This window comes from Zea mays, chromosome 5 (genome assembly GCF_902167145.1).
Source record: "Zea mays cultivar B73 chromosome 5, Zm-B73-REFERENCE-NAM-5.0, whole genome shotgun sequence".
Lineage (NCBI taxonomy): Eukaryota > Viridiplantae > Streptophyta > Magnoliopsida > Poales > Poaceae > Zea > Zea mays.
Genome location: NC_050100.1, coordinates 73,889,840 through 73,917,244, shown reverse-complemented (window position 1 = coordinate 73,917,244; position 27,405 = coordinate 73,889,840). Strand labels below are relative to the sequence as shown.

Genomic DNA, 27,405 nt, shown 5'->3' with positions numbered 1-27,405 from the left:
TATCTCTATACACTCTGTTATTATATATGTTGTCTTCTTGGCGCATGTATGAGATGCACCCGGCTTTGTCCTTTAAAACCGGGTGTTACAGAAACACACCTTGTTCTTATTTTGCACTTCTTTAGCATTTGACATGATTGAGATTGATGTTGGACTCATAAACCATCAAGTCAACTTGACTTGATCCAGATTTGTCATTTCTGAGTTCCAACATCCTGCAAAGGTCACATAGAATATCTCCAAAAATAGGAACACCCCAAACTAAAGATTAAGGTGCACTTAGCTCTTTTGGGTTGCTTCCAGTTCTGATTTTGACATTGGTTCTCCTTCCAGTGACCTTGTTCACCTTTTGAGCTTGGTCTTGAGCCTTATGACTTACACCACATAATTGTAGATGTTACCTCATTGGTTGTAAGTCATGTCCTTATGTAGTGTTCCTTGATGCACCATAACTCTTCTTAACTCGATCAACCTTGATTCCGCAAGTATTCTTCTTCACCCCTGGCCTTGGGTTTCTGGTCTCCTTGACTTTCTCCCATGCACTCGGTACCTCGAAGCTCTTCTTGCTTCCATCCTTGGCTTGATTGGTTGTCTCTGAGTTATGCACATCGAGTCTCACTTAAGCAATGTCCATCTTTCTTGTGATGTCCATTATCTATAAATAATTCAGTCTTTGGACCATCACACTTGTTCACTTGTGTTGAACCATATTAGCTTTGCATAAAACACCTGTTCAACACTTAGCACACTTGTTAGTCCTTTAATTGGGTTGTCATCCAAACACCAAAACCCACAAGAGAGCTTTCAGATGTCTACCTGGAAAGGTCACACGAGAGGTGAAAATCCAGGCAGGGCAGGAGACGGCTCACGGGTAGGCAAGGTCACTGAAATGACAGAAGAGGTGAGCACGTATTAGTCACATAGTCATAAGTATATGAAATGTGAATAAATACATACACAGAGAATTATGGCACAGAAAACGAGAGATATGGCGATCGAGAGGTCAAACGACGCGAAAACGGCGTTTGAACAAGAAATAGTGTCATAGGAGGTTTGAAATTCGAATTGAGGTATGAAAAGACGTGGAATTGAGCTGATACTTCACGAATAGGTTTATATGGGTAAATATGAGTGAAGTGTGTGCTTGGTTTGAATTTAGGCAAGGAAAATGAAATTTAGGCACTCGGCTCAGAATTGATCGCTTGAAACAAGGAATTGGGTGAAATTGAAGCCTAGAATATCGGATTGGCGTGAAATTGCGCGAATATGTTATTGAAGGTGTTGTGAAGGTGCCTGAAAAGTTTGGGTTCAATCGGAGCAATTTTGAGTGGTTTGGGCATTTCACCGAGCATGTGGCGTGCGGTGAATTAGGGTTCTGGAGAAATGGTTGATTTAAGGATTGAAACCCTCCCAAAGGGAGCTAGGAACCTGCAGGGATATTCAATAGAGCACTAGGCACATTCACAACCACTTGGATTCACAGAATTTGATAGGAATTTGAATTTGCACAAAAGGAGGGAGGGGAGAGCTTCACTGGTGGCAGAAACAGAGAGAGAAAAGGGGGAAAGAGTGGGGGGAAGCTCACCGAGAGGGAAGAGTAGGCACTGGCAGGAGCACAACCTCGCTAGAGTACGGCCGCCGGCGAGAGAGAGTGGTGGAGACCGCCGGAGAGATCCCAAAGAGCAGACAGACAGAGAGGAGTGCTGAGAAGGAGTGTCTGGCCTCGGGCTCGGGCGTGGGAAGAATTTTTAAAAACCCGATTATGGGCGCACCGGACAGTCTACAGTGCCTATCCGGTGCACACCGGACAGCGCACAGGAAAAGGAGTTCTTGCGCGCGCGCGGCCGGTGCACCGGACAGTGCACAGTGCAGTGTCCGGTGCACACCGGACTGTCCGGTGAGCCCAGACAGAGGGAAATTTTGAAATTTTTGAATTTTTCTATCTAGTTTTCAACCAAACCAAATCCCAACTTATAATCACACAAAATAACACTTGTTGGGACAGGTATTGGCACCCTCATATATTTTCTCATAATTTTGAAAATATTTTGCCATAGGCTAGATAATTTTTAGAGAAAATAGGCAAATGGTGAGATTTGCATTTTGGCTTTGCACTAGGGGTTTTCATGAAAGATTTGAGTTTTGAATACCCCCCCCCTAAGTGTAGTGCCTCATGCATATCTCAAGAACCAACAATTGTATAGTAAGTAAGAATTTAAGTACTAAAAGCTTAAAACTAAGACTTGTCAAGTTTGATCCCGAGTTAAGCTTTTTCACTCGCTTTGTTGGCGGTTATCTCAACTAGGTTAGACAAGCCCTAGATACAATACAAGAAATTTAAACATGCAATGCAAGCTTGACAACACCATTTGACATCTTAAATAAAATTTCTGAGATCAAGTATATTTAATTCATTCCTCAACATGCAAAAGCGGGTCTTATCAAGTGGCTTAGTGAAAATATTCGCTAATTGATCTTCCGACCTCACTCCTTCTAAAAGGATGTCTCCTTTAGCAACATGATTTCTAAGGAAGTGATGACGGATATCAATGTGCTTGGTGTGAGAGTGTTGTACAGGATTATTAGCAATTTTAACGGCACTCTCATTGTCACACAACAAAGGTACCTTTTCTAGAACTTTGCCATAGTCTAGAAGAGTTTGTTTCATATATAAAATTTGTGTGCAACAAGCACCCGCGGCAATGTATTCCGCTTCGGCGGTTGACAAGGCAACACTATTTTGCTTTTTGGATGTCCATGATACTAGTGATCTCCCAAGCAAATGGCACCCCCAGAAGTACTTTTTCTATCAATTTTACAACCGGCATAATCCGAATCGGAATAGCCAATTAAGTCAAAAGTAACTCCTTTGGGATACCACAGACCAACACTTGGGGTGTGCCTGAGATACCTAAGAATTCTTTTAACAGCATGAAGATGAGCTTTCTTAGGATTAGATTGAAATCTAGCACACATGCAGACACTAAACATGATATCGGGCCTAGATGCGGTAAGATACAATAAGCTACCAATCATAGAGCGGTAGAGAGTTTGATTAACCGAGTTACCTCCCTCATCTAGGTCGAGATGTCCATTTATTGGCATAGGTGTCTTGATTGGTTTGCACTTCTCCATGTTGAACCTTTTCAACAAGTTTTTGGTATACTTCTCTTGTGAGAGAAAGTTACCATCTTTCATTTGCTTGACTTGAAAGCCGAGGAAGTACGTCAGCTCACCAATCATTGACATCTCGAACTCCTTCGACATCAACTCACCAAATTCCTTGCAATGATAGTCATTTGTCGAGCCAAAGATTATGTCATCAACATATACTTGACAAATGAAAATATCACCGTTATGTTTCTTAGTGAATAGAGTTGTGTCGACGGTCCCGATCTTCAAGCCCTTTTCGATGAGGAAGTCGCGAAGATGCTCATACCAAGCCCTTGGAGCTTGCTTTAGCCAATATAGCACCTTGGACAACCTGTAAGCATGGTTAGGATATCTAGGGTCTTCAAATCCAGGTGGTTGCTCAACATATACAAGTTCATTTATGAAGCCATTTAAAAATGCACTTTTTACATCCATTTGATAAAGCTTTATATCATAGCATGATGCATATGCGAGTAGGATACGGATGGCTTCCAGTCGAGCAACCGGTGCAAAGGTCTCTCCAAAATCTAAGCCTTCAACTTGGGAGAATCCCTTTGCAACAAGTCTTGCCTTGTTCCTTACAATCACGCCTTGATCATCTTGTTTGTTTCTGAACACCCACTTTGTTCCAATGATTCTTGCATCTTGTGGGGGCTTTTCCAGGGTCCAGACTTGGTTACGAGTGAAGTTGTTAAGTTATTCATGCATGGCGTTCACCCAGTCCGGATCCTATAGCGCCTCATCTATACATGTAGGCTCAACACAAGAAACAAAGGAGTTATGTTCAATAAAAGAAGCATGTTTATGTGATCGAGTAATAACTCCTTGTGAAGGACTCCCAATGATTTGGTTTTGAGGATGAGCTTGAAGTAGTGATGAGTTTCTCCTGTCAACCACTTGGGAAGAAGATCCTGGAGCATCAACATCTTCGGCTTGTACCCTTGCTTGTTCATGAGAGACAAATGTATCTTCATTTGCAGGGCTCTCATCTTTTTCATCATCTTGTGGTACATTTGATGAAGAAGGTCTGTCAATGTTTTGCACCTCCACTTCATCTTATTTTGGTTTGATAGCTCCAATTGGCATGTTCTTCATTGCTTCTCTAAGTGGCTCATCACCTACATCATCAAGATTTTCAAGTGCTCCTTGGGAGACATTAGTCTCATAAAATTCCACATCATATGTTTCTTCTACCACGCCAGTGGCATGATTGAATACTCGATATGCTTTGGACTTTAATGAATAACCCAAAATAAAACCAATATCACAACGTCTTTGAAACTTCCCTAGGTTATGGCGTTTCTTGTAGATGTAGCATTTGCATCCAAACACCCGGAAGAAGGAGACGTCTGGCTTTTTCCCATTTAGCAGTTCATAGAGAGTCTTCGCAAGTAGCTGGTGAGGAAATAGCCTGTTTGATGCATAACATGCAGTGTTGAAAGCTTCGGCCCAAAACCTCTCCTGTGTGTTATACTCATCAATCATTGTTCTTGCAAGTGTGATCAAGGTCCTATTTTTCCTTTCAACAACTCCATTTTGTTGAGGTGTATATGTTGCAGATACTTCATGCTTGATCCCAATTTCATCACAGTACTCATGAATGTTGGTGTTGTCAAATTCTTTACCATTATCACTTCTAATCTTCTTGATCTTGCAATCAAATTCATTTTGAGCTTTCTTGGCAAACTTCTTGAATATAGATGCAACTTCAGATTTATCATGGAGAAAGAACACCCAAGTGTATCTTGAGAAATCATCAACAATCACCAGACAGTAGAGGTTGCCACTAGCACTTACATAGTTTGTAGGTCCAAATAAATCCATATGAAGTAGCTCCAGTGGCCTTGATGTTGACATGAAAGCTTTTGTAGGATGTGTGTTAGCAACTTGCTTCCCAGCTTAACATGCACTACAAGGCTTGTCCTTTTCAAATACAACATCCTTTAATCCTCTAACCATGTCCTTCTTTAATACCTTCTTGAGTGTGCTCATCCCAACATGTGCAAGCCTCCTATGCCAAAGCCATCCAAGTGATGCTTTCGTGATGAGGCAAGTTCTTAAGTCTGCATCTTCTGAGGTGAAATCCACTAAGTAGAGATTGTTGTATCTAAATCCTTTGAACACCATTGATTCATCATCCATTTTTGATACAATAACCTCTGTTGGAGTGAATAAGCATTGAAGTCCAAGATCACAGAGTTGACCCACTGATAAAAGATTGAAGCTCAACGGTGCAACCAAGAGAACATTTGACATTGATAAATCATTTGAAATTGTCACCTTGCCAAGTCCTTGAACTTTCCCTTTTGAATTGTCCCCAAATGTGATTTTGTCTTGTCCATCAACATTCTCATCAAGTGAGGTGAACATCCGTGGGTTGCCTGTCATATGTTGTGTGCATCCACTGTCAATAACCCAATGGCTCCCACCGGTCTTGTAGTTCACCTACATCCACAGACAAATCAAGCTTGAGTTTTGAGGGCCCTATATTGCATAGGACCAGTGACTCTCTCAATCAAGGACTTTGCAACCCAAAATTGTCTAGGTCTACTCTTGCTTGGTGGACCTAGAAATATAACTTTGACCTTTCCATTTGCAACTTTTCTTAGAACATAATGAGCATTTAAAGCAAATGGTCTTGAGTGCTTAGGCAAGGGAGTTGGTGGTTTGGCTTTGCAGTTGTGGGCAAAGTGACCTTCTTTTCCACACTCAAAGCACTTGATAGGCTTATGAGTCTGCTTTGGCTTGTATTGAGTAGTTGCTTTCTTTTGTACAAAAGCATTGTATCCAATACCACTCTTGTTGTTTTTCATGACAGTGTTCATGAGCAATTCATTTTGGAGGTATTGGCCCTTGTTGAACTTTTGCACACTTGTTGCAAGATGTTCTTTTTCACTCTTAAGTTTCTTGACCTCATTTTAAGCCTTTCATTATCCACTTCCAGCTCATTGTTGAAATCATTGTTCTCAATAGCAACCTTTCCTCTAGTAGTTGCATTAGTCAAGTATCTCTTCAATTTTTGGTTGTCTAAAGTCAAGACTTCAACTTTTTCGATCAATTCACCATGTAGACTAGTTTGCTCTCCTTGACTCAAATCATCACATGAGGTTGCTACATCAATCTTAACAACAGGGTTAATAGCCTCATGTGTATTGCAAGATAAAAGTTCATTTTCAACAAAAAGATTATCATGATCAAATTTAATCTTAGTATAGTCTTCCTTGATTTTCACTAGTCTATATTTCAACTCCCTGTTAGCTTCATTTAACTTGTCACATTTATCCTTAGCATCTTTTAGGGAGGTTGTGAGCTCATTTACAGTGGATGACATAGTTTTGTTCTCTTCTTTCATTTCATCACTAGTTTTCATAACTATGTCATATTTGGCATTTAAAGATTCATTTTCATTTTTTAACTTATCACATTTAGCTTTTGACTTCCTAATGATTTAAGTGTATTCTTTAAGCAAGTCAGCTAGTTCATCATAGGAAGGTGAAGCAAATTTCTCATCACTATCACTATCACTATTATCAGTAATATCAATATCATTTTGTACCTTCCGTTCACCTCTAGCCATGAGGCATAGGTGAGAATTCGATGATGGCGATGGTGGTGGTGAAGAGAAGTCCCCAGCGATGGTGGCAACTTTTTCATCATTTTCTTCTTCACTTGAAGAAGATCCACTTGATGACTCAATGTCAGTGAGCCAATCACCAACAATATATGCCTTTTCATTCTTCTTTTTGTGGAACTTCTTGTGCTTCCCATCCTTCCTCTTGAAGAATCTCTTTTCCTTTTTCTCATCATCGCTGTCATCTTCTTTCTTGCCCTTGAACTTGTTCTTCTTGGGCTTGTTACATTGATGAGTAAGATGACCAAGCTCTCCACAGTTGTAGCAATCCATCTCAGAAATGGGCTTTCTTTTGCTGGAAAAGAATTTCTTCTTTCTTGAATCAAATTTGATGTCTTCTCTGTTGAGCTTCTTTAACATCTTGGTGGTCTTCCTCACCATCAAGGCAATGTTAGCATCAAGGTCATCATCACTTGAGGATTCTTCCTCAATTTATACTTTAGCTTTTCCTTTTCTTTCTTGATTTGCTTTGAGAGCCAAATCCTTTCTTTTGGAAGATGACTCATCCTTGTCATTGATGTGCATGTATATCTCATGAGCATTGATCTTTCCCAATATCTGTGTAGGTGTGGTAACTGAAAGATCCATTTGATGCAGCACAGTGACAATGTGTCCATATTTGTCAATTGGGAGGACATTGAGAATCTTTCTCACAACATCCGGTTGTGAGATTTGAGTAAGCCCCAAGCCATTCACTTCCTCTACAAGAATATTGAGACGTGAGTACATAGCATTGGCATTTTCGTTAGCAAGCATTTCAAAAGAATTTAACTTTCTCATAGCAATGTGATATCTCTCCTCACGCTCACTCCTAGTTCCTTCATGTAGAGCACAAATGTCCATCCACAAATCATGTCCACAAATCATGAGCATTTTTATGATTTCTAACTCTATTGAACACATCTTTGCAAAGGCCTCTAAAAAGGATGTTTTTGGCATAAGCATTCCATTTCTCATAATTAAACTCATCACCTACAAGATTTGTGGGATCTCTAGGTTCGGGGAATCCTTGTGTGGCGGCTTTGTAGACACCAATGTCTATAGCCTCTAAATATGCTTCCATACGAATTTTCCAATATGAAAAATCGTCACCATCAAAAACGGGAGGAGGTCCATCCCCACCGGACATCGTTACTCTAGCGGTTAAGCTAATCTAAGAGCAACAAGGCTCCGATACCAATTGAAAGGATCACGATGCCCAAGAGGGGGGTGAATTGGGCTTTTCTAAAAATCAACACTAATTAAAACCTAAGCAAGAGCATAACTTCACCCCAACAACTAGCACTAAGAGAATAATACTAGAAATACAACAATGATAGGACAATACTTCAAATACTTGCTAAACAAATACATAATGTAAAATGCTTGAATTAAGTGTGAAATGTAAAGCAAGGTTTAAAATACTCCTTCATTTTTTTCTCGAGGTATCGAAGAGTCGGCACTCTGCACTAGTTCTTATTGGAGCACCCGCGCAAGGTATCGCTTCCTATTGGTCCTCGCAAGAACCAAGTGCTCACTGTGTCACGCCGAAAAGTATATGACGCATTGCACTCTAGCATGACGCATGGCACAGTACACGCTTCGATCACACATACATACAGGACACACACCAAACCTACATGTGCATGCACTTCTTACGTGCAGTGCAGCAGCAGGGGCTAATAATCATGGCGGCTAGCCTAATTACTAGCTTCAGCGGTGGCGGCCGGCGGCGAAGAAGGCGAGCGCGCCGACGATCGGCGCGTTGGTGTAGGTGGAGGGTTCTGTATGCGCGTAGTTGTCGCGGCTGTCGGTGAAGGCGTCGCTGTCGTCAGGCCCGCCGACGACGGCGCCCACGAGCACGTTGACGTCGGGGTCCGGCGAGTGCAGGTACTGGAACCCCTCGTCGCAGCCGATGCGCGCGGGGTGGTCGCGCATCGACGGCATGGACGCGCCGCGGTGGTGCACGTGCCGCGGGTACCGCGCTCCGAACCCCACCATGTAGGACATCCCCGCCGGGTTGGCGCCCAGGATGTAGTCCACCTGCCTCTTGGCGGCGGCCACCAGCGCGGACGCCGGCACCCCCGCGCCGCCGCCACAGGAGACCCGCGCGCCGGCGAGGGACTTGGCGTGCGCGAGGAGGAGGAACGCCGTGGAGGTGACGTACTGCATGTTGCTGTCGCCCTCCTTGAACAGGAGGCCCCCCGGCGTGAACTGCGACGGCTGGAAGCCGGAGGCGCCCGGCACGAGCGAGCACACGTAGGCGTCGGCGTGCGCCTTGTAGAGCCGCAGCGCGTCGTCCTCCGCGTGGCCCTTGCCCTTACCCACCATGCCCTGCAGGAACGCCTTGGAGAGGAGGACCTTGGTGCCCACGCGCTTGTCGTCCCAGCTGAAGGTGAAGTCGTCCTGCTCCGCGCCTAGGATGTGCCCGTTGGAGTAGATGTACGACAGGTACATGTCCGACGAGTTCCCCTGCGCCGCCGTCGCCATGTGCAGCCAGGCCGCCGCCCACAGCAGCTCGTCCTGGTTGACGAAAAAAAACCGTACTGAAAGGCTGACACCAACGAAGGCGACAAGAGAATCAAAGCTACGGACAGAAAGCTTACCTGGTAGCCAGAGTAGGAGCAGTAGAACGGGCAGGCCACGGAGCTGAGCGAGTCGCTGTACGAGCCCCTGTACCGGTCCGCGAAGTCAAACACCTGCAAGCGCACGCGCGAGCGCGACACGACGACGACGGATCAGAGGATCAGGGCACACGTCGCGTCACGGCTCACGGGCGGGCACGCACGCACGCCGCCCAAGAGCAAGGCAGAGGCATGTCATGTGAGATGTGACTGCACGCGTACCTTGTGAGCAGTCTGGAGCAGCTTGGCGGAGTAGGCAGGGTCACAGGTCCGGAACACGATCGACGCGGCAGCGAGCGCGGCGGCGGTCTCCCCGGCGACGTCGGAGCCAGGCCTGTCGGGCGTGACCTTGTACACCTCGCGCGGGGTGTCCATGTCCTCGGGCCGCTCCCAGCACTTGTGGTCTTGGTACGGGTCGGCCACCTGCACGTAGAGCGCGTCGGGGGCCGCTGCGGCCGCCTTGAGCAGGTAGTCGGCGCCCCAGCGCACGGCGGCCCTGCCGGTGACGCCGGCGTCGGCGCCGGCGCCGCCGCTGGGCATGAACTCGAGGACGCTCCACGACAGCATGGTGACGGTGAAGGCCATGGGCAGGCCGAACTTGACGTTGTCCCCGGCGTCGTAGTAGCCGCCGGCGAGGTCAAGCCCTGCCGCGGAGCCGTCGGTCAGGCCGGAGTCGCCGCGCCACGTCACGCGCTGCCCCGGCGGGAGCTTTCCCGACCGCTGCGCCTCGAAGAAGAGCAGCGCCTTGTCGAGCGCGTCCGCGTAGTTGAACGCCGCCACGCCGTTGCCGCCACACGCCGTGAGGCAGAGGACGGCGGCGGCGAGAGCCAGCTGGGACGATGACACCGTGGCCTTGGCAGAGCTCCTCGTCTCCGTCGACGTTGGCGCCATCGTCGTTGTCGTTGGCAATGCAACTAGCTAGACATGTATACACATATATATAGGGCGATGGACCAACAGTGTGTGGAGTAGTAAAATGTACTAGCTGCTTCCTGCTGGTACTGGTAGGGCAGTGACACGCAAGCAGACGACAGGTATGGTAGTTGTTGGTTGGAAGCAACTGAAAAGGCGGAATCTGTTGCGGGGCAGTTGAGTGCAGTGCAGCGTCCTCCGTGGAAGCAACTGAAGGCCGGGTGGTCAAACTGCGGCCCGGGGTCACGGGCGGGCCGACCGTCCGGCGGCGACTTGCGGCGGAGGCAGGCAGTCCTCCTCCGTCCCGTCCGGCCGGGCTTGTAGCCACTACATGGACCACGGCGACGAACTGGCTGTGGCTGCTACGACGACTCGTGAACCCGAAACGAATCTCGCGAGAACGCATCACAGTTCACAAGAGGCTACTACTAGCTTGTAGGAGTAGGCGAGTAGCTAGCAGCAGTCCGCTCACGTTGGACGTATTCTATATATATTGCATAGTTCGTCGTGGTGTGTGCTTTTAGCATTTTCAATAACTGTGCAAGCGATGAGTTTGTTATCCATGCGAGAAGTCAGTTATTCGAAACGAGAACGACCACTATTTTAAGACAAAAGAATCAAGAATCTTTTTTAAGAGAGAATTATACATGCATATAAGTTTGCTATGATCTATTTAGACATATTAATTGCCTCAAGAATCTTTTCGAAACAGCAACTCATCGTTCTCTTCTCTATGGAGATAGTTATCCTCATAACATGGAGCATATGTAAGTGCCGAATTGCATGGCTATTTGAGAACACAGACCCAACGGTGCAGCAATGCAAGCATGAATTCACAAAGAAATTACTTCTGGTCATCCACAGAGCGCGGGGAAGATTCGATTCCTCCATTCCTAACTGGATTCAGCAATGGTAGTCTTAATTAGCACCTCCCTTGTGTAATTTTGCTCATTGTATATTCTGAACTATAATTTTCTAGTAATAATAAAATTTTTAGTAGAGGTTCCCCTCCTGTTCTCTCAAAAAAAATGCCTTGTTGGTTTGGTGGACTACCTATCCAAAGGTGGTAACTAAAGGGTTTCTCATTTTTCAAAAAGTGCAACTAAAGGGTTTCTTTTAGAGAACCCCTACACCACCGTCTGTTAAATATGCATGGTTAGCCAATTAAGCCAGCGATGAATTTACCATCCATGGCCAATTAAACTTTTGTAAGAGAAACCTTGCGTGTGATCGAGTTTGTTATGATCTGACTAGGCGTGCTGTCTTATTCATCTTTTTTGTGCCATTAGCATATTGAGAAGAGTTTGCCATTCAAAGCTAAGTCCTTTTTTATATATTAAAAAAAGTACTCAAAATGTCTCTGTTTGTTACGATCTTATTTGTCTTTTGTGGAGTATGCTACCTTTGTTCCCCACTCTAAGTTGTTTTGATACTTAGACCGTCGAAAGTATCATTCGTTTGGAGGAAGTATCATTTGCATTAAGACCAACTAAGCTGGTGATGAGTTTTTCGTTCAATTTACGCTAGAGGTTCTTTTCAAAGAACCCCAACACCAACGTTTGTTAAAATCGGGTTAGACGTATTGCTTAATTCATTCATTCATTCATCTTGGGCCCTGTTTGGGAACACCTAATTTTTAAGAAACTGGTTTATAAAAAATGAGTGGTTCTCAACATACCAATTTATAACTCAGTTTATAAAAATTAAATTCTCAGTTTTTTAAAAACCAATAAGCTGGTATCTTCAAGCTAAAAGATAAAAACTGTTTCCTTAAAAACTAGGTTACTGCTAAACAGTGCCTAATTCAGCAATGATAAATTCGCCCTCTAAATTTAATATAAGTTTTTCTTTGAGGATTTTTCAGGGAGAGAGCCGACCGGATACGTACATCCAGCAACAAGCAAGCAGAAGCTGCGCCGGGACGGACGGAGAATATGCGGCCTGATTAATTTATCTCTGGCTCTCTTATCACTAGCTTTGCTTGTGAGATTGATCAGCTAGCCGCCGCCGCGCCGTTCCGACTTCCGAGTTCTGGTCGCGTGGTCGTCGTCGTTCCGAGTTCCGAGGCGGCCATCATGGCGGTGGAGCTGGAGCAGGCAGCCATGGAACTCGTGAGAGCAAGCCAAGATCACGGGAGCGCCAGACAAACTGCTAAACAGACAACGCCCGGTGCCGGCCCGGACCGGCCCATTCACTGTAACAGGCTGCGATGGGGGAAGGGCCTGACATGGCGGCGGCGAAGGACGCGGCGGTGGCGGTGGCGCTAAGCAGCGGGCACCGGGTGCCGGTCGTGGGCTGGGCGTGTGCGTGTCTCTTGGGTAGGGGTATACTACGACAAGTGGTGCACTGACCAGTGATCCAGAGACACAGCCCCACATGCCATAGACTTACTCACCTTTCCTAACAGTGTGGCGGATGGAGAAGCCGGACGTCCGCGGCCTCATCCACGCCGCGCTCCGCGTCGGCTACCGCCACCTGGACTGCGCCGGTGACCAGAGTCCCCCGGAACCCGACCGCCCAGCGCCCACCCATGATCCACTACCACCGCGAATCGCCGGCCTTGTCTGATCCTGTCCACCTGGAGCTGCCCTAGGTCACTGTGGGGCAAGGCGCTCTTGTACTGGCTACTGGCAAATCCATGGGCCTGTTTGGTTGAGCTATTTTCTGACCAGCTTTTCTGAAAATCTGACTGTGAGGAAAATCTGGCTGTGAGGAGAATCTGAGTATCATTACGATTACGTGTGGAGAAATATAAAATTGTTCATAGGGCTTAGGATTTAGAAAGTGACGGATTTCTATTATTACAACGACTCAACCGATTATGTGTTTATGTTGATTTTGGATGGTTTTTGATCCAACAAATTTTATAGAAGCTGGCTGAAAAGCTGAGCGTTTGGCAGTACGCAGTAGCTTTTGGTGGCTAGAAGCTGCTAGAAGCCAAAACAAACAGGCCCCATGTCTGGGGCTGCCAATGGTTCAGGCGTGCTCAATTAACAGTGCCCTAGGCTGCTGACGCTGATGAGATGAGTGGGATTTCTTTTGCAGATCCTATCATTTTGATAACTGTGTTTCAGACCGGGTTACAACCATGGTTCTGTTCATCGCAACCAAGGTTGTCTACTAGAATGAAGCTGACTAACAGAATGCGAAGAGGATAGGATCTGATTCATCACTACCAGAATGAAGCTGACTACTAGAATGTCAAGAGGATAGAATCTGTTCATCACAATCACAACCAAGGTTGTCTGAATTACAGAATGCTTCCTTCTGTAGAACTGACTCCATAAATTGGTTGAAATGGTTGCAGCGGTTGGTTTCACAACCATGTTTAGCATTCAGCAGCTACCAAAAAAATCACCCAGTGATACTTAATTCCAGCCGTTAACCCTGCATTTTAGCATATTTGGAATTGTTATGGTGCCCATGGCCAGCAGCATGTGGTGTCTGTTGCTACCAGAAATTGGTTGAGCAGCAGGCGTCTGCTGCTACCAGAAATTGGTTGAGCAGCAGGCGTTGATCTCACTTTCGCAGAGAGACTCGAATGCTTTTCTCGTCAAAGCACCAAAGAAAGAAACTAAAGGAATATGTAGTAGATTAAAGAAAATGATAACTGTTGATCTCTCGTCTTTGCAGCTTACAATAGTGCTTATATATCCCGTCTCTAACTGGATATAAAACTAACTTATTCTAAATAATAGGAAAAGATTACAACAAACTCTTATCTTTGTGGCCGCCAACTCCAAGGATTTGCATGATGGCCTGGCAAATATCTTGGTTATGTATTCCTGCTTATTTCCCACGTATTCTCTGGATGATAATTTCTTTTTCTTTCTTTTCTTTCTCCTGCAGATGCGTATTAAACTTTTGGCTACAGACGTCCCTGCATCAGCAACAAAATTGCATTCAACATATGCCCCCCTGTTTTTCGAGCAAACTTAGTGTGTCGAAAAACATATCCCGGCAACGATTCAACATCGAATCGGCTTATGTTTTAAATAATAGTAACACATTTCTGATAATATTTCTCTCTCTCTCTGTTTTTTAGGGCTATTTCCTCAACTCACCGGCCGTAATCTTCACTAGTAATAATTGGATCCGTGCATTAACCAAAATCAGCCCATTGTGATTACCGGCCTCTTCCTGTTTTCCTAGCTCTACGCCTCCATACCAAACTAGCGACATTATACTCATTCTCAATACTCCGTCGACTGAAACTGGCCCAAACGACTGGACAGCGAGCACCTTACCCTTGCCTTTGTTTCCTCAGCGCTCAACGCTCCTCGCATCCGTCGCTAGGGTTCTCAACACCACTTGCCCACGCCAGCATCGCGACACCAGCACGAGTGGCACACCGGCGAGGCGCCAGTGCGACCATGGCTGTGATCCGCCAGCCTGACGGCGGCTGTACACAGCATCAGTGCATCAGCTGCTACGCGAAGCACCATCCTGGCAAAGGTGCGAGCAAGCGGTCCCAGGTGGCGCGGTCATCTTTGACTCAAGCAACTTTCCGTCACGCATCTGCTCCACCACTTGGCCAACACAGCCTCTCCGACCTGGATCTCCAGGCATCCGGATCTGCAGCACCTGAAGACAGCCATCCGCTGCCAATCAACTGCCCCCATCTGCAGAGCACCTGCCTAGGTATTCTCTCAACCAATTTAGTGCCCTAGATGCTACTATGCTGTATAATCTAATTCTCTTAGCCGACATAATTATTCTTACATTATATCCAGACTTAGTTTTTTTTTTTAAAAAAAAAATAACTCTGCTACTAGCTTCAAATCTTAGCACGCCCCTTGCCACACGCTAGGATAGTACTTTTTCAAATACTTTCCGTTAAGGGCCTTGGGTAATTTCCTTCCTTGGGCGTCCTCAACAAAATATGCGTTCCCATGCACGATGCCTACCACCTTGAACGGGCCTTCCCAATTTGGTGACCATTTGCCGAACTTATTATCCCTAGACCCTATGGGCAAAATCGTTTTCCATACTAATTCCCCGATCTGAAACGATTTCTCTCTTACCCTTTTATTGTAAGCTCTTGCTACCCTCAATTTTTCTTTCTGTATCTCCTTTAAAGCTGTTAATCGGCTTTCACTACTTCCATCAATCCTGTCCATCATCAACTCGCCATACACTACTGCCGATAATCCATCCTGACAAGCCACTCTACAAGCTTGCAGATTCACTTCAATAGGAAGCACCGCTTCTTGCCCATACACTAATTCAAATGGTGTTACCTTAGTTGCCCCATGCCGAGAAACTCTATGAGCCCATAATGCCTCTGATAGTACTTCATGCCATCTTTTTGGCTTTTCTGCAATCTTTTTCTTTATTAATCTTATCAATACCTTGTTACTGGATTCAGCCTGCCCATTAGCTTGCGCGTAATATGGCGATGAATTCAATAACTTGATCTGCAAGGATTTGGCAAATTCTTTAAATTGTTGAGACATAAAAGCAGCTCCTTGATCTGTTGTTAATGTCTGCGGAATGCCAAATCTGTACACAATATGTTCTAGCACAAAACTTATCACTTCCTTATGTGTCATGTTCTTCAAAGGCACAGCTTCGGTCCATTTAGTAAAATAATCGGTAGCCACCAGCACAAACCGATGCCCTCTAGATGAAGATGGATGAATTTCACCAACGAAATCCAACCCCCATCCTCTGAATGGCCACGGCTTTATAATAGGATGCAATATGCTAGCTGGTGCTGACTGAATATCTCCAAATCTTTGACACGCCTCACACCCTTTAAAGTACCTAAAACAATCCTCCATCATAGTCGGCCAATAAAATCCTGCACGTTTTAACATCCATCTCATTTTGTGGGCCGACTGATGGGTACCACACATACCCTCATGGACCTCTCCCATAGCTACTCTTGACTCCTCTTCACCCAAACATTTCAGCAACAAACCATCTATCGTTCGCCGGTATAATTCATCTCCCATCAAGGTATACTTTAATACTTGTCTCCGGACGCTTCTATCATTGGTGCTACTGGGGTTTCGCAAACATTCAATCAATGGTTTCCTCCAATCAGAATTACCCATCCCACCTTGTAGCTCGGCCTCGAATTTTTTTTGGTCTGAGTTACTCTTCTCTATACTATTGATGCCTGCAAACATTGGCTCCTTCTGGATAAAGAATTGCCCTCTCTCTATGTTATATCCCGATGCTTGCTGTGCCAAAAAATTAGCTCTACCATTCTTGTCTCTAGATATATGCACAATAGTGAAAGTATCCATTTTTTTAACAATATCTAGACATCTGTCTAAATAATTACGCAGCATACCATCTAAACACTGAAATTCCCCTCTCACCTGTTGTACCACAAGCAATGAATCCCCAAACACATCTATATCTTTTATTCCCATACCATCTAAATGCATTAACCCAAACAACAAAGCCTCATACTCAATCTGATTGTTAGTGCAGCAATATTCAATCCTAATTGATGTTTCATGCCATAAACCATTTGGTGACACTAAAACATAGCCGATTCCCTGTCCTTCTTTACACACAGAACCATCAAAAAATAATTGCCAAGGACGAATATTAAGACATGAGATTTCCTGCTCTACATCAACCCTATGATCAGTTATAAAATCGGCTATAACTTGCCCTTTCATAGAACATAAAGACTCATAAATTAGATCATACTCTATCAAAGCATATGCCCACTTCCCGACTCGACCACTAAGAATTGGCTTTTGCAACATATATTTAACCACATCCGTTTGACATACTACAGTACAAGTACTTGAGAGCAAATAATGTCGAAACCTAGTGCATGCAAAGTACAAGGATAAACAGAGTTTTTCAATGAACACATACCTGCTCTCGCTGTCCAGCAGACGACGGCTTAAATAGGCCACCACACTCTCTTTCCCACCATGTTCTTGTATTAAGACAGCGCCGATTACCTTCTCTTGTGCTGCAATGTACAATTTGAAAGGCACTCCCGCCTTGGATGCTTTAAGCACTGGCGGCTTTGCCAAATATCCCTTAATAACAGCGAATGCCTCCCTCTGTTCAGCTCCCCACTTAAAGTCAGATTCATGTTTAAGCCGAATAAGAGGTACGAATGACTCAATTTTGCCGGCCAAATTGGATATAAATCGCCTTAAGTAATTAATCTTTCCTAATAACCTTTGAACGTCCCTTTTGCATGTCGGCTCTCCCAATTTATCAATTGCTTCCACCTTTTTTGGATCAATCTCAATCCCGTGTTCATGCACCATAAAGCCTAAAAACTTACCAGCCGACACTCCGAATGCGCACTTAAGGGGATTCATCTTTAAACCATACTTTCGCATCCTCTCCAACGCCAACCGTAAATCGGCTAAATGGTCATTGAAAGCAGCCGATTTAACCACAACATCATCAATGTAGATTTCTAATACAATGCCCAAAAGATCATGAAAAATAAGGTTCATGGCCCGTTGATATGTTGCACCAGCATTCTTTAATCCAAATGTCATCACAACCCATTCAAACAACCCGACAAAACCAGGGCAACGAAAGGCTGTCTTAGATACATCCTCTTCGGCCATAAAAATCTGGTTATACCCTGCATTACCATCCAAAAAACTAATGATTTTATTCCCCGAAGCCTGATTAACAAGTTCATCGGCTATGGGCATTGGGTATTCATCTTTCGGGGTCGCCCTATTTAGATCCCTAAAATCCACACAAATCCTGATCTTCCCTGTATTTTTCTTCTCAACCGGCACTATATTGGAGACCCACTCCGCATACCTGCATGGCCTTATGAAATTTGCTTTTAACAGCCGATCAACTTCTTCCTTAACTCTGTCATGTATGGTGTGGTTAAATCGTCTAGGTGGCTGCTTATGTGGCCTAAACCCATGCTTAATTGGTAGCCTATGTTCAACCAACTCCCTGCTCAGCCCTGGCATCTCAGTATAATCCCATGCAAAACAGTCTCTAAACTCTCTAAGTAAAGCACATACCTTTTGCCTCTGACTGGCTATTAATTTAGCACTTACAAATGTTGGTCTTGGCACCTTCCCGTCTCCAATGTCCACTTCCTCTAGCTTATCAACAGATGAGAACCCCTGCCCTAACTTTCCAATATCATCAAAATCATCCACCACCTCACCCATATCGTTTTTGTTTAAACGATATTCATCTGTCCTCTCCTGTAACCATTTTAAACTATCGTGTTCATTCATTTATAACATTGAGTCATTGAGCCGTGCTATGTCAGCCGGCTTTACATGAATAGGCACAAAACTATCTCGCTCTACACTAATAAAATCATATCCTGACAAATCCCTTCCTGTCAAACACCGCATATCACCGTGCTGCCATTCCATTGGCGTTTCCATGAGTGCGACACACATAGCGGTGTCTGCTTCAATGACCTCCACCTGATCACCTACCCATTGAACCAAAAACTGATGCAGAGTAGATGGCACACAACCATTAGCATGTATCCAATCTCGCCCTAGCAAAACATTATACCTCCCTTTCACATCCACCACGAAGAAGGCCGTCGGGACAGTTTTACTGCCCACTGTGAGTTCAACAGACATAATCCCTTTTGCTTGTGATGGCTCTCCTGAAAACCCACTTAGATTCATGTTCGTCTTAATTAGCTCACTCTCTTTGTATCCTAATTTAGAAAACACGGATAGCGGCATTACATTTACACCTGCTCCCCCATCGACTAGCATGCCCCCCATTGGCCTCCCATCAATGTGACCACGAACATATAATGGTTTTAGATGAGATCCCTGCTCACTTGTTTTTTCAAACACAGCACGCTCAGCCCCCAATGTTAGCTCAGCCACATCTCCCTCTCCTGCTCTGAACTCAGTAGGTAAAACAAACACCATGTTTATATCCATGTCCCCTTGTGCTTCAGTGCTTTCTTCTTTATCGGAACCACTGCTGTTGTCATCATCTTTTTCCTCCCTGGCCAATCGTTTCTCCCTCCATGTTTTCTTAGGGATAACCATTGGCCTATCCTCGTTAAACCATCTGTCACGTTCCTCCTCTTCCATCTTTTCTGTCATTTCCATAGTCCTCAACCGCTGGACACGACGCTTTTGCGTACGACTTAACCCAGGTGGACACCATCTCGGTGCTGGTTTTGTACCGGGCGCAACTGAACCATGATTTTTCTTGCCCCCCACGTCCAATACACTGCCAGCTGAAGCTCGACCAGTAGGACCTACATTCTGGGTGACATCAATCAACATATTTTTTCCACCTGTATCAACATGTTCTCTAAACGGCATTCTTGCTGGTATTGCTCTTTGTTTATTATTGCAACCTGATTGTTCGGCCAATGTGTGATGCTCCCCCCTATAGTGGCCATCCATCACAACACCGGGACCAACTATGCGTTGATTTGCAATCATTTCAGCCCTGCGTTCACCATCCCAGCTAGCAAAATTATTCATTTCTCGTGCAGCCCCTACGTCAAGCCTCATGCGCTTGCTGCTCATCCCTTGTCCACCACCACTTTGTGGCCTGATCACCTGTAATCTGTTTATCCCAGCAGCAGCTACGTGTCCATGTACTATGTTTGGCTTGGCCGCCACTTCTTCACCGTTCTTTATGTAATTCTTTATGACAGCCACCTGACCATTCTGCTTTGCCACCTCTGCCTGGGAACCTTCTGCAGCATTTAATATGTCGCACTCCACTGTTCCCACTATGATTTTTGAGCAGCTTTTCCTCAGCGGCTCATTTTGCCTATCAACAATAATTCCCCCTTCTAATTTTTTGCCCATACATAGCCCTCTAGCATCCACTGGGTTGCGAGGAGACCATTTCTTTTGAATCTGCGAGCGCGACTCCTCGGGGTCTTCTGATATGGTAATAGCCCCGGGCCGACTCCCCATACTTCTCCCTAGCCTGCTCCACACTCCACCTCCATGCCTTCGCTCTGTCTCCAAATATGGCCGCTTCGGGAATTCACGTTGTGAGAACAAATATTGGCTTTCTGCATGAGCACAGTCTTCCCTGCTTCTCCAGTTCAACGGCCCTTCCCTTTGTCCAAAGAAACTGCCTTGTGCCCATTCTGGAGTCCTGGGCCTCTTGAAACCTCTAGGATGTTGGAACTCATTTCTTTTCCATTGTGAAGTATATTTATTGATCAAAAATTCAGAAGTCGGTTTAAAGACAGACTGAACCCTTTTTCTCTCGTTTATTTTCCACACACCGACTTCCGGACTCTTCGGTTTTATCATCTTGAGTTTGAGATCATCAGAGATAACCACATTCTTGCCTTTAGTAGTTTCGGCCTGATCTGTCCGAACTAACACTCTTTTGCCCTCGAAATCAATTACATTGATAGGGAACGGATCTTTATCAAGCTTCATTTTGCTAGCTTCTCCAAATGTCAATCGTCCATCAGCTAGGGCCGATTGTATCTGACGACGAAAATAATTACACTCGTTAGTAGAATGAGAAAATGAATTATGCCATTTACAATAATCTTTCTTAGCCAATTGTTCAGGGGGTGGAATCACATGCCCCTCCCTTAATCTAATGATGTTATTCTGTAATAAGATGTCAAACAATTTATCACACTTGGACACATCAAATGTATATTTCATCTCTTCCCTTTTCCCTGGACTTGGCTTTAAAAAAGCACACGTCATGGGCCTACCCTTTGGCGCATCTACCCATTCAGCCACACATACATCTGTCTCTTCATCACTGTCATTATTGGGCTCTAACATGTTAACCCCCTGTTTCTCTTTCTCCCTGCCATTTGTATCTCTAAATCGGCTATACTGTTTATTGTCCCTAGCACGACTTTCATGGGTGATAGCACGCTGCATGACTTGGTTTATGTCAGTAAAATCTTGCCCCTCTAGTTTCTCCCTCAGATAGGATGATAACCCTGCGAAAGCTAAATCGGCCAGATCCTTTTCCCCTAAAGTTAAGCTATAACATCTGTTTCTTGTTTCTCTAAACCTTCTAATGTATTCAAAAACAGTTTCATTATATTTCTGCCTAACCATGGTAAGATGTGATAGCCTGAGTTCAGTATCACCACAATAAAAATAATCATGAAATTTCTGCTCTAAACATGCCCACGTAGTAACTGAATTTGGTGCTAAAGATGTGAACCAATTGAAAGCGGTACTAGATAATGATAAAGGAAATAATTTCACTTTGTGGGCATCTGTTATACCAATTTCACTTACCTGCGCTAGGTATTGTCCTACATGCTCGTAGGTAGTTTTTGAATCATCCCCAGAAAATTTCACAAAGTCCGGGATTCTAAAACCTCGAGGATATGGCACAGTGTCAAAAAATTCAGGATAGGGCTTCCTATATGACCTAGTATGCCCTTTGGGCTCAAAACCAAATTCCCTGAGAGTCCTTGCCACTTGTTCTCTAACACCCTCAGATCTCTCACCCTCAGCTGCTGTATGTGTGACTCCCGATGCTGATAACAGCGCTCTCTGCTCCCCAATCCTGTAATCATTTGGAACAAATCCTTGTGGGATCTTGTTCCCTATAGGTGGAATAGATGGCCCGTATGCCATACTATGATAATATGGCTGTTGTAGGTTAAAGTTCATTACTGAATCTCCACTCCTCTCATTAACAGTTTGGTTTACATCATTATGCGCAACTGCTCCATTATAACTAGGCGCATATGAAAGATTTTCTACACGCTTACCCTGCAATTCTCCTTGAACCTGTTGAACTATAGATCGGATCTGTCTAGGCATATTATTATTCATATCTTGCTTAAACTCAGATCTAAATGTGTCAAAAGAATTGCGCACTCCCTCAGAAATCATGTGTGTTATTTCTGCGACATCAGTCCCATATTTGCTAGCTACAGCGATATCAATCATGTGAGCTAGTTCTTCACAAGTGACAGATGAACTTACCTTCTTGCTGGACGTGCTTGCCCCACCAATCTGTTTGATCACACCATTCTTGGTTTTTCGAAAGCAAGCTAATCTCTCGTTCCGTTTCTCCTCCATCTCTCGTGCGATTTCTTCTTCAATCTCCTTCCGGTCCGCCTCTGTAAGGTCCTCCATCGTGACCTTGATCACGTTCAAGGGATGAACTTCAGATTTGTCCGGCGCCGCTTTCTTCGCTGTCTTGTCCTCCATAGCCCCGACTATGATTGGCGATGAGGACGCCAATCACCAGCAGTTTGCCGCCGTGAAACGATTACAAATCGTTCCCCAGCGGAGTCGCCAAATCTGTTGCTACCAGAAATTGGTTGAGCAGCAGGCGTCTGCTGCTACCAGAAATTGGTTGAGCAGCAGGCGTTGATCTCACTTTCGCAGAGAGACTCGAATGCTTTTCTCGTCAAAGCACCAAAGAAAGAAACTAAAGGAATATGTAGTAGATTAAAGAAAATGATAACTGTTGATCTCTCGTCTTTGCAGCTTACAATAGTGCTTATATATCCCGTCTCTAACTGGATATAAAACTAACTTATTCTAAATAATAGGAAAAGATTACAACAAACTCTTATCTTTGTGGCCGCCAACTCCAAGGATTTGCATGATGGCCTGGCAAATATTTTGGTTATGTATTCCTGCTTATTTCCCACGTATTCTCTGGATGATAATTTCTTTTTCTTTCTTTTCTTTCTCCTGCAGATGCGTATTAAACTTTTGGCTACAGACGTCCCTGCATCAGCAACAAAATTGCATTCAACAGTGTCATCAAAACCCTGATATCACTCAGTGAAACAAAAAGTTGTCTCGAACACCTGATTTCGACCGGGCCAGGAGGACATCACCCGGTCTTTTAATTAGCGGATGTTTTTGAGCTTCCGTTCTACTGCAGTTTTGTTTTGTTTTTTTTTATTTTGCCCACCACTCTGTTCCATAACCATGGCCATGTGCTTGAACTAGCCTGCAAGAATAGCTAGCTTGAAGAAGCTGCAGCTAGATTATCTCGATCGCTATCTTATTCACTTCCTGGTCGCTACTAGGCATTAGGGATGGCAACGAGCACAGATTACCCACGTGCCCGCGGGCACAAACCCTATAGGTTACGGGTTTGGGTTTGGATTTATAACCGCAGGTAAGGGTACGGGCTTAAATGTGTACTCAATAGATTTATCTTCGCGGGTATAAAATGTTTGAACCCGTGCCCGTATACCCGCGAACCCGATATATATATATATATATATATATATATATATATATATATATATATATATATATATATATATATATATATATATATATATATATATATGGCCGGTATAACGGGAGTCCTGGCTTCCAATAGTTAAAGGAAGCCCAATTCGATCATCCCTGCAACCTGGTTCAACTCAGCGCACCGACTGGATCAGGCTGTCGGTTGTACCACCCGCACTCACGTCTGTGCGCGCAAAAAATAAATGCATGCATGAGTCAAACACGTCCCCTTGCATATGCATAAATTTAGGAAAGATATGTGTGGCGGTTTCTATTTTTAAATGCTTTATTTCCTCTATAAATTTAGGATCGCTGCAACAGCCATGCAACTAGACTCATAAGGACCATTTTATGATATATACTGCTACTAAATATGTTACCCTATGTAGATAATTATGCAATTCGGTATACTGCGTAAAAATCTGTTACCAGCTGCATGTACACAAATTTATGATAAAAATAATGTGCAATGAAAGGAAATGAATTGCACGCATAAAAACAAAAAAAATCGTATTTAATGTTTTATTTTCTTCATAAATATATGATCCATCCAACAGCCATGCAACTAAACACATTAGATCTAGTTTATGATATATATTGGTACAAATTATACTACATGGTGTAGCTATTTATGTGATTCGTTACACTGCATAAAAAATCTGGCATGTTGTTCACTGGTGGACGCATCTCCGAATTGGAGCGTAATAACCTTGAGTTTTGAGCATAAAATCCTTCAATTATAAGCATAAATACCGAGTCAATGTGAGAGGCTGATATCTCTAGTAGGTTGTTATTACGATCCTATTTTTATGGCACATCCGAAAAAACATGGCAACCGCATGCATTAGAACTAGTTTATGATATATATTGATACAAATTATACTACATGATGTAGGTATTTATGCAATTCGTTACACTGCGTAAAAAATCTGGCATATTGTTCACTGGTGGACGCATCTCCGAGTGGAGCGTAAAAACCTTAAGTTTTGAGCATAAAATCCCTCAATTATAAGCGTAAATACTGAGTCAATGTGAGAGGTTGATAGCTCTAGTAGGTTGTTATTACTATCCTATTTTTATGACAGATCCGAAAACATGGCAGCCGCATGCATGCGGTTTCTATTTTTATACGGATCCAAATTATGGCAAAAATCGTGGGAGTTTCCATTGCATGCACGTAAATTACGAACAACATAAATCAAGGAATTGTCTTTCCAATATGCATGCAGTAAACTGATATACGAACTCCGTGTTTAAGCATAAAATCATACAGTTTTTGGCGTAAATAATACATGTGGTAGGCATAAAACACAATAATCGAAAAGAAAACTGCGCCGGATCGGAGGATGTCACACGCGATCATCTCTGCGCGCATCTCGGGCCTTCCGTGACGTCGCTCGCTCAAACATCGCGCCTCATGCGTCGTCGTCGCTACTCGCACGTCGAGGGGTGTCGCTTGCTCGCCGGCCTTGGAAGTGTCGCCTCCTCGGGACCTCGGGGCCGCCGCCGCTTGCCCGCACAAGGGCCCCGCTGTCGCTCGCCCTCTAGATCGGGGAGCCACCGCCACCGACCTGGGAACCGCCGCCACTACTCCGGATCGAGGAACCTCCGCCACCGCGTGTCGAGGTCATGGAGTTGCGGCCACCGGCTAGGGGTCCACCGCCGTGCACGCTCTAGGGCAACCGCCGTCGTCGCACGCGGCGTCGCTAATGAATCGGGGTGGAGCGTAAAAACTGAACCCTAGCACTCCGGGTCCTGTTTTATAGACGTCCGGATGTGGTCCGGCTCGACCGGATTGCACCGTCCGACCTGGGCTTCCTCTAGTTATTGGAAGCCCTGGGCTCCTAATATATAAACTATATATATATGTGTGTGTGTGCTGGAAACCCTAACTCGGTCTCAGCAAACCTTACACCCGTCTGTTCTCGTTGTGGCGGTCGCCCCTATCCCCATTCCCCATCCGGCTCCGGCAATCCCACGCGGCCACACCCAGGCGGTCCAGCACTCCAGCTCCACCGCTCGGCCGCTCCAGCACGGCAGCGCCGCCCTACCCCTGTCCCACGCGGCCACACCCAGGAGGCCAGGTCGCCAGGACCCAGCGCGTTTGCGGGCTGCGACAGTCCAGCGTCCTACGCCAGTCCACTTCACCGGTCCGTCCAGCGTCCAGCGGCTACCGACTGGCAGTGCGGTCATCACCAGCCGTCCAGCGGCAGCGGCACAGCGCCGTCCAAGCTCCAAGGACCAAGGTCAGCCTGGAGCCCTCGATCTCTAGTGTCCAGTGCCAATTTCAGCCTAGAATTTTGCCCTCACATGTACATATTATTTGTTTTGGTATTATTTATCTATATTTGGTATGTTAAATTGAATACGTGCGTTCTCTTGTAGTTGTGATGGCAACCCCTGCCAATAGCAGCCAACATGAACTCACTGAACTTTTTTCTGGAATAAAGTATGTCTCAGCAAATATTTTCTTCCCAAAAGTATGTGAGATCAAACTAAAAATGAAAGAATGGAGGGAAGATGAAAATGTGACAATTAGAGAAATGTCTAAGGCCATGATAGCCAAATATGATAAGTGAAAGTCGCCTAGAGGGGGGTGAATAGGCAAATCTGAAATTTATAAAGTTTAAGCACAACTACAAGCCGGGGTTAGCGTTAGAAATATAATCGAGTCCGAAAGAGAGGGCGAAAAACAAATCACAAGCAAATAAGGCGGATGACACAATGATTTGTTTTACCGAGGTTCGGTTCTTGCAAACCTACTCCCCGTTGAGGTGGCCACAAAGACCGGGTCTCTTTCAACCCTTTCCCTCTCTCAAACGGTCACTTAGACCGAGTGAGCTTTTCTCTTCAATCAAACGGGACACTTAGTCCGCTACAAGGACCACCACAACTTGGTGTCTCTTGCTTGATTACAAAGATCTTAGGAACAAGAAATGGGGAAGAAGAAAAGCGATCCAAGCGCAAGAGCTCAAAAGAACACAACAAAAAACTCTCTCTTCTAGACACTAATGCTTTGAGTGGAATTGGGACTTGGAGAGATTTTGATTCACTCTATTTGTGTCTTGTATTGAATGCACTAGCTCTTGTATTGGGTGGAATGTCTGAAAACTTAGATACCTTGAAGTGTTGGTGGTTGGGGGTATTTATAGCCCCAACCGCCCAAAGTGGCTGTTGGGGAAGGCTTCTTTCGACGGGCGCACCGGACAGTCCGGTACGCCAGCCACGTCACCCAACCGTTAGGGTTCGACCGTTGGAGCTCAGACATGTGGGGCCACCGGACAGTGACTGTGCACTGTCCGGTGCGCCATCTGCGCCTGCTCTGACTTCTGTGTGCGCAACCCGCGCACTGTAGATCACTGTTCACCTTTTGCAGACGACCGTTGGTGCTGTAGCCGTTACTCCGCTTGGCACACCGGACAGTCCGGTGAATTATAGCGGAGAGCCATTTTTAGAAACCCGAAGCTTAGCAGTTGGAGGGGATTCTTCCTGGTGCACCGGACACTGTCCGGTGGCACACCGGACAGTCCGGTGCGCTAGACCAGGGCAGCCTCGGTTTTCTTGCTCCTTTGATTTGAACCCTTTTTTTATATTTGTATTGGTTTGTTGTGAACCTTTGGCACCTCTAGAACATATACTCTAGAGCAAACTAGTTAGTCCAATAATTTGTGTTGGGCAATTCAACCACCAAAATCAATTAGGAAAAGGTGTGACCCTATTTCCCTTTCAATCTCCCCCTTTTTGGTGATTGATGCCAACACAAACCAAAGCAAATATATAAGTGCAGTACTTGAACTAGTTTGCAAAAGGTAAGTGCAAAGGTTACTTGGAATTAAACCAATTTATAATTCATAGGATATGCATGGATTGCTTTATTTATTTTAACATTTGGGACCTCGTTTGCACCACTTGTTTTGTTTTTGCAAATGTTTTG

General features: G+C 44.9%; 1 protein-coding gene across 1 annotated transcript; it reads right to left on the bottom strand.

Moving 5' to 3' along the window:
- Positions 1 to 8,476: 8,476 nt before the first annotated feature.
- LOC103626552 (endoglucanase 4-like) lies at positions 8,477 to 10,278 on the bottom strand. The gene is made up of 3 exons (NM_001301486.1): positions 9,610 to 10,278; positions 9,370 to 9,462; positions 8,477 to 9,286 (listed from the first exon to the last, which is right to left on the bottom strand). The coding sequence occupies exons 1-3, from the start codon at positions 10,276 to 10,278 to the stop codon at positions 8,477 to 8,479; spliced, it is 1,572 nt and encodes a 523-aa protein (NP_001288415.1).
- Positions 10,279 to 27,405: the final 17,127 nt, after the last annotated feature.

Coding starts and splice junctions, on each gene's coding strand:
- LOC103626552 (NM_001301486.1), bottom strand. CDS start 10,278: ATGGCGCCAACGTCGACGGAGACGAGGAGCTCTGCCAAGGCCACGGTG. Junction 9,463..9,609: donor TGCTCCAGACTGCTCACAAG/GTACGCGTGCAG, acceptor GTGCGCTTGCAG/GTGTTTGACTTCGCGGACCG. Junction 9,287..9,369: donor GCTCCTACTCTGGCTACCAG/GTAAGCTTTCTG, acceptor TTCGTCAACCAG/GACGAGCTGCTGTGGGCGGC.